Source organism: Lissotriton helveticus, chromosome 11 (assembly GCF_964261635.1).
Source record: "Lissotriton helveticus chromosome 11, aLisHel1.1, whole genome shotgun sequence".
Taxonomy (NCBI): domain Eukaryota; kingdom Metazoa; phylum Chordata; class Amphibia; order Caudata; family Salamandridae; genus Lissotriton; species Lissotriton helveticus.
The window spans coordinates 592533315-592554809 of NC_136072.1; the positions used below are offsets into that span (position 1 = coordinate 592533315).

Here is a 21495-nt window from a genome sequence, read left to right on the forward strand (position 1 = left end):
ACTCACTACCCACTACTCTGCACTCACTACTCTGCACTCACTACTCACTGCTCTGCACTCACTACTCTGCACTCACTACTCACTACTCTGCACTCACTACTCATTACTCTGCACTCACTACTCTGCACTCAGTACTCTGCACTCACTACTCTGCACACCCACTCAGCACTCTCACTCTGCACTCTGCACTCACTACTCTGCACTCACTACTCTGCAGTCACTACTCACTACTCTGCACTCAATACTCACTACTCTGCACTCACTACTCACTACTCTTCACTCACTACTCACTACTCTGCACTCACTACTTTGCACTCACTACTCTGCACTCACTACTCACTACTCTGCACTCACTACTCTGCGCTCACTACTCACTACTCTGCACTCACTACTCTGCACACACTACTCTGCACACACTACTCTGCACACACTACTCTGCACGCTCACTCTGCACTCACTACTCTGCACTCACTACTCTGCACTCACTACTCTGCACTCACTACTCTGCACTCACTACTCTGCACTCACTACTCTGCACTCACTACTCTGCACTCACTACTCTGCACTCACTACTCTGCACTCACTACTCTGCACTCACTACTCTGCATATTCAAGTGCAGCAGGTGCTTGGTAAACTTGCTGAAGGAAATCGAACTATCAAAAGTTTGACAAAAGTGAGTGATGAAAAGTTTGAGGCAGCTTCGACTCCAAAAGTAACAGTGAGATTGAAGAGTGGGAGATCCCACATAATGAATGAAAACCTTGTTTTGATTGTATTTCTGCGGTTCCACATTGCACCTACGGCACCTGCACTCTACGGTATGACACAAAGTGTATGCGGGGAGAAGACATCCAGCTGCAATGGGTTGCCCATAAACTCAAATGAAATATAATTCTCTTTAACACAACACACCTACCGTACGCTGTGAAGTTCTTTGCTTTTTGTGTACTTTCACAGCCTACACACGTGTTCCCGCATGCCATACTTCATTTTAAGTTCCACAATTGCCAGTGAATTTAAGATGAATTTTAACTCCAGATATGGGAGACCCTTACCGGAAACAATCAGCCCATTCACCTCTGCACCATCTGCATATTAACAGCCTTTCAGCATTTGCAACCTATCGTGGGGCGGAACTTCAACATCAGAGAAAACGAAACCTACCGTGGGGCGGAACTTCAACATCAGAGAAAACGAAACCTATCGTGGGGCGGGACTTCCGTCTTTTGAAGCCCGCGCCCACGGAGTGCCTGGCCAGAGGAGCGGTGGTGACGCGGGGCTCCCAGAGCCCCGCCGAAGCTGAAGAAGTCCGGAGTGGCGGTAAGTGGACCTGGGGGAGGGGGTGTCTCGGTGCGCTTGTGTGTGTGTACAAGTGTGTGTATGTGTGCGACGCCAGGGGGGGGGTTTCTGTATGTGCGCGTGCGTGCGTGTATGTGCGCTCGTGTGTGTCTCTGTGTGTGCGCATGCGTGCAGGAGGAGGTGTGGCTGCGTGTGTGTTAGAGCTTCCCAGGAGACAGGAGATGGCCACAGCGTGCGCGTTCTCCCGCGCAGGGCCCGCTCCGATCGCCTTTTGAGAGATGCGCGTGGCCAGGTCCTGTCTCCTGGAAAGCTGACTCAGTGACAATAGGTCTCTGGCGAGACTGCGCTTTCACGCGGTTAACGCCACGAGCCCTAAAAAGGAATGGAGACAAGCAACACCATAAGGAGCAGTGTAACACTGCAGTATCCGAAAGCAGGGGCAGAAGAATGAACAGAGCAGAGCCCTGAGCAGCCACCCTGCCAGTATGTAGACAGTCTTCCCCCCTTTCCCCCGGAGACAAGGAACATACGTAAAATGTCATGACACATGTAGTAGGCCTACAACCCCCATCCAGAAATAAGGAAAGGTAGCCAGTCCCAAGACAGACAGAAACAACAAACCTCCAAGCAACCCCAGCACCGAGGGCAACCACCCCCCAAGGAACAAGGGCAAGGTACGGCCAGATGACCCCAACTCAGGGGTTAGCAGAGGGGCTAGGACCCTTAGCAGCAAGAGGAAGGGAGGGATAGGCAGAGAATGAAGGCAAACCCCCCAAACCTGGAGCAACCAGAGCAGAGGGGCACAGGAGTACCGTAAACCCATCCTCCAATGAACCAACGAGGAGGAAGGAACAGCAACAAGACGGAGCAGCCCGTCAAGAGCGAAAGAATGCACTCACAGGAGGCACAGCCCCCCCACCGGTAGGCGAGTGCTGAAGGCCAACGCAAGGGTCCTCGCAGAACGGGGAGGAAGGGTGGGCCGTGAAGGAATATGCGGCTAGAATCGTCTCTCTACCAGATACATTGTTACCGAAGGTAAGTAACTTGTACATCTGATAGAGACTACTAGCCGCAGATTCCCTCAAGTAGAATAGATACCCTAGCAATACCCACAGGGAAGAAGGGTCTGCGTAAGGACCCCTACAGCCTGGACATGACAGAGGGTCCCACAAAGGACCAGACCTGCGGACCAGGTAAGTAACCTCGTCCCACCCAGGCAAGGGGAACCCCACAGGCAGAACACTACCAACCCCAAGAGGGATGTAGGAAGAAGAAAGAAGTCTTAAGAGGCCCGTACACTCACAACAGAGGAACCAAGGGCAAGGCCAGAGAGGCCGAAGCACCCCACTCCCTTACAAGGCGTCATATCTTCCATCCAAGGCCAGGACAGGAAGAGGAAGAAGAAAAGCCTAGAGGGCTCAAGGAAAGGAGGGAAAAGAAGGCGAGCCCACCCCAGATGGAAGGCAACAGGCCAGCCAGAGCGGCGACGACAGTAATAAGCTGCTAGAAGCAAGAAGAACAGCCCAGGGCCCCAGGAAGACCGGGCGGGTGACGTCTGACAAGGGAGAAACAGAGAATCATCCCAGCCCTCAGGACAGGAGCATGAATGCGAGGAAATGCCCAGACCCACTACTACGAGAGGTCCGCACACACGACCTCAAGAAGCAATAGCAACATACATAAACGCCATGTAGAACAGACATCCAAAGGCCACCAGAACTCCCCAGCAGAGCGCAAGCTATATAACAGCTACCACTACCCCACATAGGATACATTGAGCCCCAAGACATGGGAACCCTCTTTGGAAGAACTTCCGCAGCAGAGGAAAAACGAAAGAGCCACGAGGGAAAAAAAACCTGCCGAAGGCTTGTCAAGCAGCCAAAGAGAAAAATAGAAGGCCCAATCTCAGGGCCAATTCTGTGCAGATAACGCCAGCAAAAACATACAATCAAAAAAGGGGCCGTCCAGCAGCCAACAACGCCATAGTCCCAGCAAGGAGGACCCGAATGGCTATAAAACACACTCCACAGCAAGGGAAACCGGCCCAAAAGAAGGTCCAGAACGAGCTCAACTCAGCAGTCACTGAGGAGCGGAAGGAGGAGGAGGATAAGGTGGAGGAGGAGGAGGAGGATGGAGCCCTGCCAGGAACCTTTTGATGCCGGAGTCGAATGGAGGATCAATCAGCCGCTCCCGCACATTCTGAGGGAACACGCCGTCCTGAAGCCAGGCATGGCGACGGAGAGTGACTGAGGAAGCCATAGCCTGGCCCAGCACCTCCGAGATGTCCAGAGCAGAGCGGAGAATAAACACCGCTAGCTCCCGGCCATCCAAAGCATGATGCCGTAAGTTCACCTGAACTGTCTCTGGGGAAGATGCGGATCCCAAGGACTCAGCCAAGTCCCACAAACAAGAGGAGGCCCTAGCCAACACACATAAGGTGTTTAGTGCCGCAGGGCATCGCTGGTCGAGGCGAACATCTTGCGCCCCCAGGAGTCCAGCCAGCGGGCCTCCCGGGACGGCAGAGTCAACAGTGGCGGCAGGGAAGGAAAAGCAGTCCGCAAAAGTGGACTTGAAGCAGAAGGGTGGAGGGAAATACACGAGGGGTCATGCGGCACCGGAAGGTAGCGGTGCAGAAGGTGTTGAGGCACCGGATCCCCTGAAGCGGGGCGCCTCAAAGCCCCCGTCAGGGAAGAAAGGAGCAAACCCTCAAAGGGAGGCAAAAGCTCCCTCACACCAGAGCCCTGGTGGAGAACCTCCAAGAGATGGTCCACCGGGAAATGAGCAACCGGGACACCCATGTGTAGAATGCCCACAGCCGTGGACACCGCTTGAGTGAAGGCTGCACCCGCCTCCGTAGGGCCCTGTGTTGGAGAAAGCAGCTCCTCCGTGGGCGACGGCTGTAAACTAAGGCGGACGTCCCCGAAGCCAAGCGGGGCGGGCAAAGGCCAGACCTGGAAGTCAGAAGGAACCGAAGAATGGGGGACATGGCGCTCCTCCGGCGAACATCCCGGCCTCAGAAATGGCGGGAGCCGCCCTTCGATGACGCCGGCGAAAAAGACACCATGCGGCAGCCTGTCTCTGGGGAGGATGAGATCAGTAGGCACCCAACCTCCGGAGAAGAGGGAGCATCTGAAGACGAATCCGCGGCTCGACGCCTGTGTGGAGCCGTAGAGTCAGGCAGGAGTGAGGCAGGACGTCAACACCATCCGGCCCCAAAGGAGACACCGGATAGGGCTCCTCCAAGACACACTGCGCCTGGGACCGGAGTGGAGCTGGAGCCGAAGTGGCCAAGGGGTGGTGTTGGAATGACGCTGACTCGACCTCGGTCGAGGCATCCGCCTCCGTGGAGGAACGAGAGGGACCGGGGGAGTGACACGAAGCCCTCCGCCAGCCTCGGCCCAGGGTGTGACGGAGGTGGCCCGGCGACCCATGCGGCGGCGCCAGGGTCGATTCAACCTCCGACAAGGCAGCCGCCTGCGTGGAGGGGCGAGAGGGTCTCGAAGGGGGACGAGGGGTCCCCGCCCAGCCTCGACCCAGAGCAGGACGAGGAGGGTCCATTGACCCCTGTGGCGCAGCCCGGTCCAGCAGGTGCCGGCGCAGCGGCGGCATCAGCTCAGCCCGGGACAAGGCCTCCGTCTGTCCAGAGGGCCGAGCCGGGCTTGGAGATGTGCCCCGAGCTGCGGTGTGCCCCGCGCAAGGCAAGGGATCCGCTGACGTCCCAGGAAGGGAAGGAGGAGGAGACGCCAGCGAGGCCAGCAAAGTGGCCGCATATGTCTCCATCTGGACTCTTGACCCCCCTTCATCGGGAAACGGTGGATAGGAGGACGACACGAGGGGCCACATCACCCGCGGAGAGCCCACGCCCCCGGGCAGGTCGAACCCCAGCCCCCGGGGACAAACTACGACACTTACCCACCGGGGAGCGATGCTCTTGCGACATCGGAGAGGGGCGAGGACGACGACAATGGCCGTTTCTGAAACCGTCATCCGAGGCTGAACGAGGGGATGAAGCCCACCTTGAGAGACGCGCCGAGAGTAGTTTCATCCGGCGCTCCCACCGCGACTTCGGCTTCAACTATTGGCACGCCACACAGTCAGTGGTGCCATGATCTTCCCCTAAACACCACATATATATAAGGTGAGGGTCTGTCGCAGACATAAGACAGCCACACGACGTGCAAGTCCTGAAGCCCAAAGACATTCGCACACTATTCCACCAAAAAATAGCACAATGAGGAGAAAAAAGGGGCCCCAAACAGGCCCGAGCAGAGAGCAGATCCGCGTTGTACACGGAAAAGGAAAAAACTGATGTAAGCGCGCCGGGGTGGGACTTATGTGACCTCGCTGATGTCACCTAAGCGGGCGAAACCAGGGCGGAGTTGCGTGATGCCGCCCCACCCCCGGCGCGCAGGGATGCTGTGGCAAAAAGTTTCCAGATCCAGTCTCACACCTGGGAATAATTCTACCTGAAGGACTCTGCGGCTAATCTCTAGTCTCTATCAGATAAAAGGGCCTTCTTTCTCTCACGGTCATATTTCTTTGCATCAATGGCGATTAACTCGTTTTCAAAGTTTCTTAGCTAAGACTTCTATTTTACAGACATTTTCCTGGACATACTAAGAATGGACCTGGTTGTGCCACAGCCTTTCGTGTACCTATGTTCTATGTTTTACTAATCTGAAAACCTGAAAGTATAACGCAATACTGTATTTAACAAATGTTTCTTTCTTATTATTTTCTAATTGCCTTTTTATTCTATGTAACTGTCACTCTGTGCTTGCACAATAGTCTCTACAATACTGTGTTTAACCTTTCAATCAGTTATTCACATGGCTCATATAGGTGACCATAAAGCTTTGGTCCTTACTGAATTCTTAAATCCTCTTTGTAAAGTGACATTTTTAAAGCAACCTGATACCACCACTCGCTGCCAACGTTGTTCTGAAGTGACCGACGCCCATTGATCTGTGTGATGTAGGAAGTCTTAAACTAGACCATCCTTCACAGGTAATTACAATCGAAAAGCAGCATTCATCTCCTCAATGGCTACTTCACTCATATTTAATGGGTGATGAAGTATCCAATCCGGAGTCACTGTAATAAATCATTCACCAAAATGACTGGAGCACTGTGACGCAACATGGTGCCATTACTTTCATGCCCTGCATCAGGTGTTTTGCACCATCTACTCCCTTGCCATGGCACCCTGCTGCTGCCTAGTGCAAATTCTCCATGAACCGGTTGCTCGAGCAGGTCTGACCATTCTCAAATGACACCATCAGGCTTGGGTCCACTTGCTATCATGAGCTAGCACCAGTTTCCTGTACCCCAATTCAATTTGCCATCAAAATGTGAAGTGGAGCCGCTCCATAAATAAGACTGCTGTTGAATTTATGCACAGTTTCAAAAAATAAATACAGGAGCCAAGTGCTGGTAGTGGTACATTAACTCCCTAGCTGTTCACAACGTCTACCAACTGATCTTCAAGAGACACTCAAGTTCAGTCCCAAACATCCATAAATTCCAAAATTGAAGCCATCGTGCAGACCAGCCCAGGGCATGAGGCAATAAAATAACAAACAAACTGAACATACAAATGTGAAAGCAGATCAAAACAAAATAAATACCCCAAAAAATGAACTATGATAGGACCCTCTAGACATCATTCTCATTCCCTGCAAAGCTCCATACTTAGATATCACCTCAGTTCCTTTAAAGCCTCTCTCAGAGTGTGCTAATGTAGTTCACACTCAGCAAGGAGCAATGAACTGGATACAATATACAGCTTCTCTGCAGTTTTGCAGACTGGCTGAACTCGGACTCAAAATAGTTTTAACTGGCCAAGTCTGAACAACATTATCACAAGTCTTTCAGAACCAAAAAGAATACATTTTTCACAAACATGACCTAGCAATTTTTGATTCTCGAAAGGTGAGATGATTATTTAAAAGAGGCTTGGGGACCAACTGAAAAGGGAAGCTACAAATATGGAACACCTATGAAAGTTGCCAAGGCTTTAGAGTAGACATTCTATTTTATCTGATGACAAGAATATTTAAAATACAACTTCTTAACGAATTGTCAGTCTCAATAAATAAAAGAATGCTTTAATTTGGAGGGCATGGGAACCTCCATCAATTGGTGGTTGGAAGTCTAGTATGTACACTCGAGAAACCGATATATGAAGCTAGGAGATGTCCCCAAAAATATTACAAGATATGGGGCAAATGGTCTCATTATAGAGGAATCAAGATAATCTGAAATAGTGAACAATTTCAATATGCATTGGTATGACCATTACTAACATCTACATGAATGCAATACCTATAACTACTGACAACGTAACGCTAGATAATCATGACCCTAATAGGATGTTTAACTATCCTGAAAGAAATGATGGACAGATATCACATTTTTCTGTTTATAATTGTTTTTACTTTTACTAAATGCCAAATAAAAAGTATTGTTAAAAAAAGGCTTTATTGTTTGGTCACGGAAAATTGTCAACCCGAACGTACAGATTAGATGCCACCTCCCTTGAGATATGTGAATGACTATGGTCATTCTTTATATCATGTATTGCAGTACCCAATACCTTACTTGTTGTCATGGCTTGAAACCATAATGTAAATAAAATCTTCCCAAACTATATTGACACCAACCTGCTAACTTGTGGACATGACATGGGCTTAGGCCAATTTTCAACATGTCTGATATCAGTGAGTAGTCCAAAACTGGTATAGGAGTGAAGAAACATTTCACCAATTGATTATTGAAAAGGATTATACTTACCAGTGCTTTCTTATCTATCTTCTCCTTCTCAAAGACGCTTCTCAACTCAGACAGCTCCAGATGCTGGAGAACTTCTTGTAGGGTAAGTGTGTCGTCCAGATCCTTGGCATCTGGGTCCAGGAACTGAGAAAGGAACACAGAGCAGGGTCTACAATCATGTTCAAAATGTACTTAATTTTTATTAATAAAACACACAGAGAAAATAATGCATACATATATCATAAACAGTTCATCCACAGAATACTTCACAATAAAACCATCTAACCCTTTATTTCCACAGGATGAGCTTCACACTATAAAGAATTAAAACAAATATACAAATTCAGCATGCTTCTCTAGTACCTGTTTCCTAAAATACTTAGAAAGGCAATACAATTAATAAGCTAAAGAATAAGATTAACTTTCAATCCCACCGAAATTCCACTACGTTCTCTGATGCATATTTTTGATGACACTGATACCAAAGTCTAACATTGAGGCAATTTGTTCAGGGACACAGCTTCATTTGAATATTTTATTTGTGAATCAGCATTTGGTTTGTGGAGACATGCATACTGAGTCAGGGAACAGGGCACTGTATCATGCCTCTGCATCCCCTTAAAAGATAATGTCCATATCTAAATTTCATACATTCTCTGAGGAACTCAAAAGAGAGAAAGTAAGAGTCTTGTCAGGTGTAGAGCTGGACATGCATCCAAGCACAATAATTTTGTTTTTAATGCTGTCAAGGTATACTCCTGTGCCTTGATTTTAATTATTCAACACAATGTTATGCTCATGTTTACTTTGATTCAAACCATTCTCCTAGGCAAACTAAGTTTCCAAGAGCCTCAACATGATTGCAGAAAAGTGGGTTATTTGTCTACAAAAGGTGTGTAAGTGGTTGGATCTTTTTCAGAGCAAAATAGAAATGTAACAGGCCTCACTAACTGAATTGCAATTCACAAAGCAGTATCTTCTAATATAAACTCTACAACCCTATTAATTTGTCATTGATTTGACTGCCTGACCGCTCTCACATCACTTCTTTGGTCTTAGCAAAATAGCGCTTTAAGTTATGGAACAGAACTGAAGCACGGTACATGAAGCCTGCTGTATGATCTCTTCTCAACAATGTGTGCAACTATTATTGTGCCAAGTCATTCAATTCACATTTACTCCTGTAAATTTCACTTAGGCTAACAACCATAGGTAATTTTAAAATGAAACAATTTATGTCACACTATTCATAGATTACCTGATTTTGCTCCATATTTGAATCAAGTCTTAATAAAACAATGGTCCAAAATGTAACAATCAATTTTATTTTCTATTAGCAAAGATTACATTGCTGTTAGTCAGCCAAAGCCCTCACTTTTTTTAAACAATCTTATGATGGTGTCTTATGATGATTTTACAATCTTATGGTTGAAAAGAAGCAATATAGGAATCTGCTGCTGATGGAGATGTATGAACGTGATTGTGGAGGAAGAAAAAATGCACACAGTTCTTCAGTTCTTCAGCTCTTCAGGGAACGCAAACTTACAAACTGAAAAGGAAGGCGGAAAGGGCATAACCTTGCTTAATGCCATTTACCATTGTGATGTTTCAGGCTACCTTATACCTTATACCTTCGCGTATGCATCCTGACCCCTGTAATAGATCTACAGTAAGCCCATAACAGTCATTGGTGACTCATCATTTGGCAAGGCACTGTTGTGTTGTACTGTGAAAAGAAACAGTAGCAAAATAAAATTAAAAAAAAGGGGTACAATTGACTGTTATACCACAATTAGATCTGTATTACATTGTCCTTTGTTCAATAGGAAATATTGTTTTTCCAAACATGTTGTTTGATCCTTTCTGCTTTGTGTTTTTGGGGGATGTGAGGTACATTTGCTGAGTGGGAGATGCTGTAGCTGTTTAGAATTTTAGGTTTTCTGGCCAGAAATTGCTCGACTACTAGCCGGACAACTTTTCAAACTGCATCAAATGTCTAAATGGAATGTCTTATTTTTAAAAGAATTCTTACAAATTTTGTGTATGAAATTCTATCAAAAGTATGCTTCTATTTTAAGACCTCCTTCTTATTAATTAAATGGATCACACCATGAAACACCTTAATTTCTTATTTGTGCCATATTTTTTGGCATTAGTAACCTTTTGTTTTTCTCATTGCTTCAACTTGATATAATACATGCATTTCATTAGAGGTATGCAATTTTCAGTATCCTCCATAACAAATTATTTAAAAATATATTCAGGAGCCTTCTGTTTGCTTATGTATCCTTTACTGTTCAAAAATTACTGGGAAGTATTTGTCCAGATAAAATGCTCCAAAATCATTATACAGAATCCAGCATTGTACAGGTAGCTAGGAAAAATGAAGATTATCAGTGTACAAATTGAGTGCTAGGACACGTCAGGAAAATCGATGAGCCCGTGTTTTGCATAGGTATCGTTGTATGCTGCCTTGCAAAGATACTTAATTCAAATATTTATTCATATTAGTAATTGCAAAAACATATGTTCAACTAACACCTGAAACCCAACGGAAAGCAAATTCAAAACACTTATTTTCGGAAGCCTGAGAGGAAACTGACTAATATGAGTTCTACTGACACGCACTGATTTTGGAGGCATCGCTCTTCCTCGTCCTCCACAATCCAAACCTTTTCCAAATCTTCTGATAGTTGGTATCTAACCTGGGTTCATCTTCTATTTGTAATTGGCTCACTGTGGTAGACTATCTTTTTAGAGGCTCCAATCAAATTTTTCTATGCACAGGCATAGAATAAATCCACTGATGTTGGTGAATAAAAGATCACTGTCTTCAAGCTTTATAGCATATAGCCAAGAAATATAATTATAGCAATCCTAAAATCAATACAGCTTGCCTACAGGAAATGGAACAATCAAATGTTTCAAAGATTGGAGTTGGGATATTAGCACTCTACCTTGTGCTTATCAACTGGTCATTAAATGGGGTTTGTGCAGAAGTGTTTCTTGTACGTTGATTTGTCTCACATTGTCTTTCGTCCAGCAAAAGCCTTACAACAATTCACCCTTAGAGTGTGAATGGCTTAACTCCATACATAGAATTGCAAAATTAGACAGGGCAACATATAACTCGAAAAAAAAATTGGGGGGAATTTATAGGATAATTGGTGTAAGAATACGCCTCCGTAAGGGAAATTTATATAAGTATCCTTTTTGTATTCTTTTCCTTCTTTTTTCTTTTTGTAGAATTTTCTCTTTTATGTTTTTCTCCTTTTTAATTGTTTTAAATGTGTATTTTTTAGTCCTATGATTAAGTAGCAGTAATGCTGGTTGACAGGGTTTGTCCAAGATGGATTGGTAGCCCTGGAGCGGTAAATCCGTTATACTTGTGGTAATGGAGAAAAAAGAAAAAAAGGGTAAGTGGCTATGCCAACAGAGGGTTCGAGATGTCACACATCCCCTCCGTAAAGGAGAGATCGGACTCCTCATATATTGTGTGCCGATAAAAAGCAGAAAAGCCAATTTTTATCTCCAATCTTTAACTGTTTATGACAAATGAGGACAAAAAAAAAGCCTTACAACAACAGATATATTACAGAAATCTGCTTCCTGCCAGCTTAAAGGAAGGAGGGGCTATGAACTTCAAGTAAGTGTAAACATTTCCCAATTACGAAGATTACTGTAACCTATTGGGCAGTGTTCAAATAAAAAGAAAAATTAAAAAGGACATTGCGGGACATGATCCTTTAGCATGCCTTCCAATGTGCCAAAGCTTTATCAATAAAGTGAAGGTGAACAGTGTCGAAGGTACCCAACCCCTTACTCATAATTGTATTCCCGAGGTACGATTATATATTTTGCGCTGTATGACTGTGATGTACACCACTGTCTGCTGAAAAGTTAATAAAAAATGTTATTAAAAAAATAAATAAATAAAGTGAAGGTGGGGTTGTTCATCCATGATAATCGAAAGGGTGTACAATCTCCCAGAAATTACGCTTTACAATCTACCTGCCTAAATTGCATACCATGGAATAAAGATGATCTGTGACTATGGGATGCATATGGCATTTACAGAGCACGGTCATAGTCAAAAAGCAGCAGAGTACTTGAATGTGTACTGCCTATTTCATGTGAGCTCTGTATTATGTCTTACACTTTGTTACCAAATGAACTATTAGGCACATACATCTGCTGCATGTTCCTGCACAAATGTAAATACATTTTTTGCAAAAATAATGAGACTTGAAGAGATGTTAAACTGCCTGTTTTGGGCCAAACTGTGTCTCTGTCACTTGAGACCCTCTATATAGCTGCCTAGTGGGATTTCCTCTTCAAACAAAGAAATCTTAATACCTCTTGGGTAGCATTAGGTTAAAAAATCGTCACTGGAGAGATAGGTTCAACTTGGTGAACTTCCAAGGTAGATATGCGGCTCATTATAAGTCTGGTTACAACTGTGGTTGTCTTGAGCCCCAAGACATTATTTTGATTATTAACAGACCTGGAGTCTTGAATCTTCCCTTTATGTGCCAGCTTTATTTCAGGTTTTTCATGTGTCACATCCTGCTGGAGGTTAAAGAGTGTGTGTGAGTGAATCTGTCTTAGTATTTGTTTTTTGTGGTGTCAGGGAAATTGCATTGTGGCACTTTGCCATTTTGTTTTTGTTTTCTGCCCCTCGTATACAGTCTCCATAAAGGTAGGCTAAAACCTGTATTAAAGTCAATACAAAAGGTAGCTGCTTCTCTTCAAAGTATAGCCGACCCTGTGGAAGTCTTTGCAAAGTCTTAGTAGAGTGGGAAACAGAGAGAATGTTGTGTCATTAACACAACACAGGCTAATTCTTACTATTGGATGTGTTTTCATTGTTCTAGCATCTATCTAGGTAGATTTTGACTTGCATATTTACTGTAATATATTGTATGCTTTTTTTTAAATGAAAATTGATTGTTTAATTTTAATATAGGTACATTTTGTGTGTTTCTAAAACGGTTGTCAGCCCAGAAGAGAACTGTGATCAGACCACGTCTCCTGTAATAAGTATTCAAAATCTGGTTTAAATAGACACTTGTTAACTAAATTTTCTTGCTTGATGGTCACCTCACATTTCCACCTTCTATCCATGTAATTCAGATTTTTCTGAAGAAGAGTGATTTTCCTTTTCACATGTTCATTAATCAATATTTTAAGGAGCTGTTGGTTGAGACCCTGTTAGAGAAATTTAATGTGCAATCTTTGAAGAAAGCACTCAAGCTCTGTAAGCTCTGTAAGAAGGCTGAATTTACTTACCTCGAATTTTGAAAAGCAAATTTAATTTTTATAGCATGAAGTGTTGTGTGTTGATTTTGATACCGTATATAGATTTCCAGATTCATGCCCTTATATAGGTACAATTCACATTGCCCTTATTTAGGCATTGCTCATGCTAACCAAATTCAGGCATGGTCAACTACATCCGATCCTCTTCGTCACAACGAGTTCTTGGAAAGCCAGACTCTTAAGCCTTTAGGACTTCCATTTGCCTGGATATTGATTTCTCCAAGAACTCGTTTATTATGCATGAACATCTATTCCTTAGGGGTTCATTCATGACATTCTTATGCCCGACTTGTACGTCAATGCTGGCATTCCAAAACACCTTCAAGGTATAAATATACCTTGCCACAGCAAGTCCCGAAGGAAGTCATCTCCCCAACTGACGCACTGACCAGACACTGTCATCCTCCTCGCCGAGAATCCAGCTCCAGTGTTTCTGACTCCTCTTGCGGGTGTAAGAGATCGAGTCCCGGGAAAGAGATACCAAGCTCTCTCATTCTAAGGTATGGAGCTGATTAGAACCTAGAGAAACTTTTGGCAACTCTTGACACAACTAAACTAAACTATAGCTAAACAGCACCTACTTCTTCCCTCGTACTACACTTAGGTTAGGTATACTGGGGTAGGATTATTTTAGAAGCACCTGTTGAGTATTTTAGCCTGTGTTATTTATGTATGTATTTTTATATATGTCATAGCAACAGATCATGCTGTTGCAGTATTATTTTATAGTACTGGTAACGCTGTACGTATTATACTTCGCATTCTGTCTTACGATTGTAGCAGTTCATATCTCTTGCATGAGAAATAAGACTGTTCAACAAACCCTTTTATTGAACCGCCCATCTCTCTATTTCTGTGCAACTCTGTAGAAACGAAGCATGCACGAATGACTGAGTGAAACTGTAATCTATTGTTTCCACGACTCTGAAGATATTGTTCTGACTCTAAGGGAAACAAAGTTGTCATGTTTATGAGGTTGTCAGAAACTAATCCCTTCTTGTTCATTCGAGAAGTTTCTAGTGACCTCTGAGTTAGCTGGCATACACAAGTAATTAAGTTTAACGTACTCGATCGAGACATACTGACCTCAGTCCTTTGTCAAATCTATAGTGTATATTATTCCAATGCGCAGAGCCTATCAGGGATATAGGAATTACTACTATTTACCTTGGGTAACGATTTTTCTGGTGGATACAGTATCTGCCTGTGGATTCCTCACCTTTTGAATTACCACTGAGACAGCATTCCACAGAAATTATTTTCCTCGCTCTCCCACGTCGACGAGGACGTCATAATAGCACGGCTCCGCTCGCGACTCCATATGACGTCATCAGAGCCATAAAAAGCCCTCGTTAGCGTGCTAACATCAGTTCCACCCATTTTTTCCGTGACCTCAAGGCAAACGGGCGGATCGACAACATTTCCACAAGTATACACAGTATACATAATATATATACAAATACATATAGTATATAAAGAAGCAGAAAGGGAAAGCCAATAAGCAAAGCACTTCCCAGCAGCAAACTGTATGCATGAAAATGACATATTAAAAACATCCATGTCAAACAAATGCAACTTTTTCGGTATAAACAGGAGGACAACAGGGATGCGGGTGGGTCAGTGAGGAATCCACAGGCAGATACTGTATCTACCAGAAAAAGCATTACCGAAGGTAAATAACTTGTTCTTCTGATGTATACATCGGCCTGTGGATTCCTTACCTTTTGAATTGAATCCCCAAGACGTACCACTCCCGGAGGAGGGTGTCCACCTGACTATACCAAAAAATCTTGCAGAACAGAGCGTGCAAAATGGCCATCCCTCCTAACCAAGCAGTAATGCTTCGCAAAGGTGTGGAGGGAGGCCAAAGTTGCTGCCTTACAAATATCAAGAGGAACACCTCTAGCCAAAGCAGAAGTGGAAGACTTAGCTCTGGTGGAATGAGCTCTAATACCTTCAGGCAGCTCCTTCTTGGCCAGGGCGTAGCAGATCTTGATACACAAGATGATCCACCTGGAGAGTGTTCGTTTGTGGACAGCTTTTCCTTTCATCCGTCCAAAGCAGCCCGCGAATAGCTGATCATCCAGCCTTAGTTCCCAGGTCCTGTCCAGGTAAAAACTGACTGCCCTCCTAGGGACAAGGCTATGAAGTCTCTAGGTAGGATAGTAGGTAGGTAAGGTAACAGACTGACCTAAATGGAAAGGAGTAGCCACCTTAGGCAGGAAAGCAGCCCGGGTCCTGCGAACCATCTTTTATGCATGGATGGTTTAAAACTGATGTTTTGAACTAAGAGCCTGAAGCTCACTTCTCCTCCTGTCTTGAAAGAGAGAATCCTCAAAGGACAACTATGAAGAGGCTCAAAAGAAGAACCCATAAGAAATGTAAGAACAAGATTCAAATCCCACTGAGGCATAATGAAGGGAGTGGGAGGAAACTTATTGGTTAAGCCCTTAATAAACCTCATAACAACTGGAGATTTACACAAAGACGGCTGGTCCGGCAAACAAAGAAAAGCCAACAAAGCTGACAAATCTCCTTTAACTGTAGCAACAGCACAACCCTGCTGAGCCAAAGAAAGAGAGAAACTTAGCACATCAGTCAAACACGCCTTCAAAGGATCAATGGACCTCTCTCCACACGATTTCACAAATTTGGACCACCTGGAGGAATAAATAGATTTGGTGGAGTGTCTCCTGGATGATAAAATAACATCCACCACATCTGGTGGGAGAGAGAACAAACTCAGGTTGCCTCGTTCAATCTCCAAGCATCAAGGTGCAGGCTCTGGAGGTGGGGGTGTAGAACCTACCCCTGTGACTGCAAGAGGAGGTCTGCCCTGAGAGGGAGACGGAGTGGAGGGTGCGATGAGAGGTGAAGTAGATCTGTGTACCACACCCTTCTTGGCGAATCGAGGGTGATCAATATGACTTGGGCCCGGTCTTGGCGAATCTTCCTCAGAACTCGAGGAATCAAGGTTATGGCGGGAAACACGCAAAGGAGCGGAGAACTCCAATCAATTAATCAATCAATCAATCATTCAAACATTTGTAGAGAGCTAATCACCCGTGAGGGTCTCATGACGCTGAGGGGAGGATGGCTGCAGCTACTGCTCGAACATCCAGGTCTTGAGATGTCTCTTGAAGGTCAGCAGGTCCTGGGTCTGTCGCAGGTGGGTAGGGAGGGTGTTCCATGTCTTGGCGGCGAGGTAGGAGAATGATCTGCTGCCAGTGGCCGTCCTGTGGATGCGCGGAATGTTGGCGAGGTCGGCAGAGCGAAGCTGGCGGTTTGGGGTGTAGAAGGTTAGACGTTGGTTGAGGCATGCTGGTCCGGTGTTGTGGAGTGCCTTGTGAGCGTGGATGAGGAGCTTGAAGGTGATCCTCTTGTTGACTGGGAGCCACTGCAAGTCTCTCAGGTGAGCTGTGATGTGGGTGAGGCGGGGGATGTCGAGGATGAGGTGCGCGGAGGCGTTCTGAATGCATGTAGTCTTTTCTGGAGTTTGGCCGTGGTTCCTGCGTATAGGGCGTTACCGTAGTCCAGTCTGCTGCTGACGAGGGCCTGCGTGACTGTCCTTCTGGTTTCAGTGGGGATCCATCTGTAGATCTTGCGTAGCATGCGGAGGGTGTTGAAGCAGGAGGAGGAGATGGCGTTGACTTGCTGGGTCATTGAGAGCGATGGGTCCAGGATGAACCCCAGGTTGCGTGCGTGGTTGGTTGGTGTCGGTGCAGATCCCAGTATGGTCGGCCACCGAGAGTCGTCCCAGGCTGAAGGGGTGGAGCTGAGGATGAGGAAGTCTGTCTTGTCCGAGTTCAGTTTCAGCCGACTGTTCTTCATCCAGCCCGCGACGGCCTTTATTCCTTCGTAGAGGTTGGTTTTGGCGGGGTCCTTGGCGAGGGAGTGGATCAGCTGGGTGTCATCAGCGTAAGAGACGATGTTGTGTGATCGGACAATGTTGGCAAGCATGTAGATGTTGAAAAGGGTTGGGCTAAGGGATGATCCTTGGGGTACGCCGCAGGTGATCTAGGTGGCTTCGGAATGGAGGGAGGCGGCGGACCCTCTGGGTTCTGACGGTGAGGAAGCAGGTGGTCCAGTCCAGGACTTTGTCGCGGATCCCTGCGTTGTGGAGGCATGTACGTAGGGGTGTGGTGGCAGACAGTGTCGAAGGTGACCGAGAGGTCCAGGAGGATGAGGTCCACTGTTTGGCACTATCCAGCAGGGTCCTGATGTCATCGGTGGCAGCAATGAGGACGGTTTTGGTGCTGTGGTTGCTGCGGAAACCGGATTGGGACGGGTCCAGGGTGTTGTTCTCCGCGAGGAAATGGGTCAGTTGCCGGCTGACTATCTTCTCGCCGGGAACGGGAGCAGGGAGATGGGCCAGAAGTTCTTGAGGTCCTTTGGGTATGCCTTGGGTTTCTTGAGAAGGGCGTTGATCTCGGCGTGCTTCCAGCTTTCCGGGAAGGTGGCGGTCTCGAAGGAGCTGTTGATGCTCTTCCGGAGTTGGGGTGCAATGATGGAGCTCGCTTTGTTGAAGATGTGATGAGATCAGGGGTCGGATGGTGAGTCGGAGTGGATGGTGTTCATGATTTTGATAGTGTCGTCGTCGTTGGCATGGGTCCAGGAGAGCAGGAGGTTGGTGTGGCTGGGGGGCGGTTAGTCTGCGGTGTTGGTGGCTGCCGGGAGGGTCTGGGTGTTGCAGCTGTCGTGGATGTCTGCGTTTTTGCGGTGAAAGAAGGTGGCTAGAAGTCGCATAGGTCTTGCGACGGTGGGATGTCGTTGGAGCTGGGGTTGGAGAGTTCCTTCAGGATGCTACATGCAGAGCTCGTAAATCCAACTGAAACGCGTTCCTCAACACTCCCTGCATCGGAAACTGGAGACTGCAAAATGACAGGCAGTGCGCTTTCTCACGAGTGGCAAAGAGGTCCAACCGAGGAAATCCTCACATCTTGAAGACGAGATGGACCACCTCCGGATGAAGCCGCCATATTCGTTATCGGCAGAGTAATGCCGACTGAGACTGTCCGCACGTACGTTTAGCACTCCTGCCAGATGATTTAACATTACACAAATCTGATGGCCCCGAGCCCAGGACCAGAGTCGCAGAGCCTCTCTGCAGAGACGATACGACCCTACACCTCCCTGTTTATTGATGTACCACATCGCAGTAGTGTTGTCCGTCAGTACCTGAACTCACCGACCGCTAAGGGATAGAAGAAAGGCCTTGAGAGCCAAACGTATTGCCCGCAATTCCAAAAGGTTGATGAAGCAACCTTTCTTCTGGAGACCAAATGCCTTTGACCTCCAGATCAGCACCCCACCCCAGAGTGGAGGCATCTGTGATCACTGTGGCCACAGGTGGAGGAGACTGAAAGGGCTTTCCTTGAGACAGGTTGCCCTGCACACTCCACCAAGACAGCTCCGCTGCAGTGTCTCTTGAGATTCTGATGTTCTCCCTGAGATCTCCATCGTGCTGATACCACGGCCTGCGGAAGCACCACTGGAGTGCCCTCATGTGCCAGCGTGCATGGCTGATCAACAGTACGCAAGAAGCGAACAGACCGAGCAGGCGTAGGACCTTCAGGACTGGAACAACCGCTCCATCGTGAAACAAAGGAATCATCTCCTGTCTGTCGAAGGTCCTCTGCGGAGGCGGAAAAGATCGACACACAGTAGTGTCCAGTATTGCCCCTTTGAACTGGCTGTGCTGAGAGGGCACTAGGTGAGATTTGGGCACAGTTATCGAGAAACCCAAGATGAACAACAAATGCATTGTTGCATGTAAGTGGCGCAACACCATCTCTGGAGACTTGGCTTTTAGCAGCCAGTCATCCAGATAAAGGAAAACATGAACCCCTGACCTTCTGAGATGTGCTGCAACCACTGCCATTACCTTTGTGAAGACTTGTGGTGCGGAAGGGAGACCGAACGGAAGGACCGCAAACTGGTAGTGTTGCGACCCTACCATAAACCGGAGATACTTCTGATGCGACTTCAGGATGGGAAGATGAAAATACGCATCCTGCAAATCGATGGGCACCATCCAATCTTCCTGTTTCAGCGCTAGATGAACCTGAGCCAAGGTCAACATTTTGAACTTTTCCTGAGGTAAAAATTCAAAATCCTGAGGTCCAGGACCGGCCTCAATTGGCCGTCTTTCTTGGGAATCAGGAAATAACAGGAGTAATATCCCTGAACCCCTTTCCTGCTCTGGAACCACCTCTATCGTCCCTTTCTGCAACAAAACAAGAACGTCCTGTTGTAAGAGTGGTAAATGGCCCTCTGAACACCAATCCTGGCGAGGAGGGTAAGGAGGTGGAAACTCTAGAAAAGGGAGGACGTACCCATTTTCCACAAGATTCAAAACCCAACAGTCTGAAGTAACTGATTTCCAATCTTGTAGTAAATGTGACACCCGACCCCATACAGGACCAACATGCTCCAAGATGGGGATCTAGAGCTGCTTTCCCGTGGTACCAGGGGGGGGGGGGCAGGAGAAGAGGAGGAGGAGGAGGACTGCTGAAGAGAGGCTCCTTGAAGAAGGCCTCTATTCTTTCCCCTGTACAACCTGTACAGAGGATTTTGCTGTTGTTGCTGCTGAGGCTACTGACGACCTCAAAAGGAAGCCGCCTTCCCAAAGTCTTGATAACTCTTGTAGCCATACCACCTGGACTGAGACTGCAGGCCCAAAACTTTTGCAGCAGCCCTACTGTCTTTAAAACTCAGCAAGGCAGAGTCCGCTTTGGTACCAAAAAATCTTGAGCCATAGAAAGACAAATCCAGTAGAGTAGCCTGAACATCTTGCGAAAACCAGAAGATCTCAGCCGGGCATCTCGTCTTGTAGCAAATGAAGAACCCATGACCCGGGCAACCGAGTCCGCAGTGTCCAAACCCGACTGAATAACCTGTCGGCCAGCTGCTTGAGAACCTGAAGGAGCCTCAAGAAAATACACTTGATCTTACTCAGGAAGTTTAGGGGCCAATTGCTTAACAGAGCCCATAAGGGCATGAATGTACCTTCCAAGTAAGCAAGTGGAGATTGTAGACTTCAGCGCCATATTTGCTGAGGAAAACAACTTCTTCGACGACTGTTCCAGCTTTTTTTAATCCCCTATCCCCTGGGGTGGTAGGAAATGACCCAGACGACTGCTTGGAGCAAGAAGCCTGAACCACCAAGCTTTCTGGAGATGGGTGGGCAGAAAGAAAAGCTGGATCACCAAGAGCAGGTTTATATCTTCTTGCTACTGATATGGAAACCGCAGGAGCAGACAAGGGCTTCTGCCACACCTCCATAATTGGCTCCGCCAAAGCCTCATTGAAAGCAGTAGAGGCTCACTAGTTGAAGGAGAAATATTAAGCACTTCAGTTAAAATATGTGACTTAACTTTAGCTGAAGGCAACTGAAGATCCAACAACTCAGCAGCTTTCCTAATCACCACATGATAAGGAGCGACATCTTGAGAGGAAACAGCCTTTGGTGAAGAGAGCTCCCACTCCGGGGAAGTGTCTAAACCACTAGCCTCTTGCAGACCTTCAAAATTATCTACGGAATCGAAAATCTCCCCTTGCTCTTGCCGGTACTCATCTTCTTCTAGCAGCCTTTGTGCTTCCCTCCTGGATCACTGCTTTGGGGTTGGTGTCACCAGCCGCGGCACCGGTGACAACGGCGCCGATTCGACAGAAGACGGTGATTGAGGTTTCGGAGTCGAAAACCTCTGAGCCGAAAACTGCTAAGTTTGAGCCGTCAACATAAAAGGCATGAAGGGTGCCTGGGCATACTGCCTGGGGACGCCCAAGTTCGAGGCAAGGGGACACATGGGGCCAGACAGCGCACCGGAAGGGTAGGATGCCCTGGCAAATTTGCTAAACATCGCATTTAGGAAATGCAAGGGATCCGGTCCTGGTAAACGAGTGTAAGGATCTGAACCTCCTTGGATTGGATCCATCCGAGGTTGAACTGGAGGATGAGGCTGATGAGGCTGATGAGCCGGTGAGACCGGCGCCCGTACAGGCGAAGCCGCAGGTACAGGAGAAGTCTCTCTGGGAGTCGAAGAAACCCTGGGCGCCGGAGAACCTATGGGCATCGAAGCGCCTCTGGACATCGGCGACCCCTC

At 46.8% G+C, this 21495-nt stretch overlaps 1 protein-coding gene across 4 annotated transcripts in view; it reads right to left on the reverse strand.

Moving 5' to 3' along the window:
* DDHD2 (DDHD domain containing 2) overlaps positions 1-21495 on the reverse strand; it is an 896553-nt gene that overhangs the window by 482067 nt on the left and 392991 nt on the right. For all 4 annotated transcript variants that reach the window (XM_078666383.1, XM_078666384.1, XM_078666381.1 and 1 more), the window contains exon 10: positions 8093-8215. In XM_078666383.1, coding sequence (XP_078522509.1) covers positions 8093-8215 — 123 coding nt within the window. The remainder of the gene's footprint in view (positions 1-8092; positions 8216-21495) is intronic.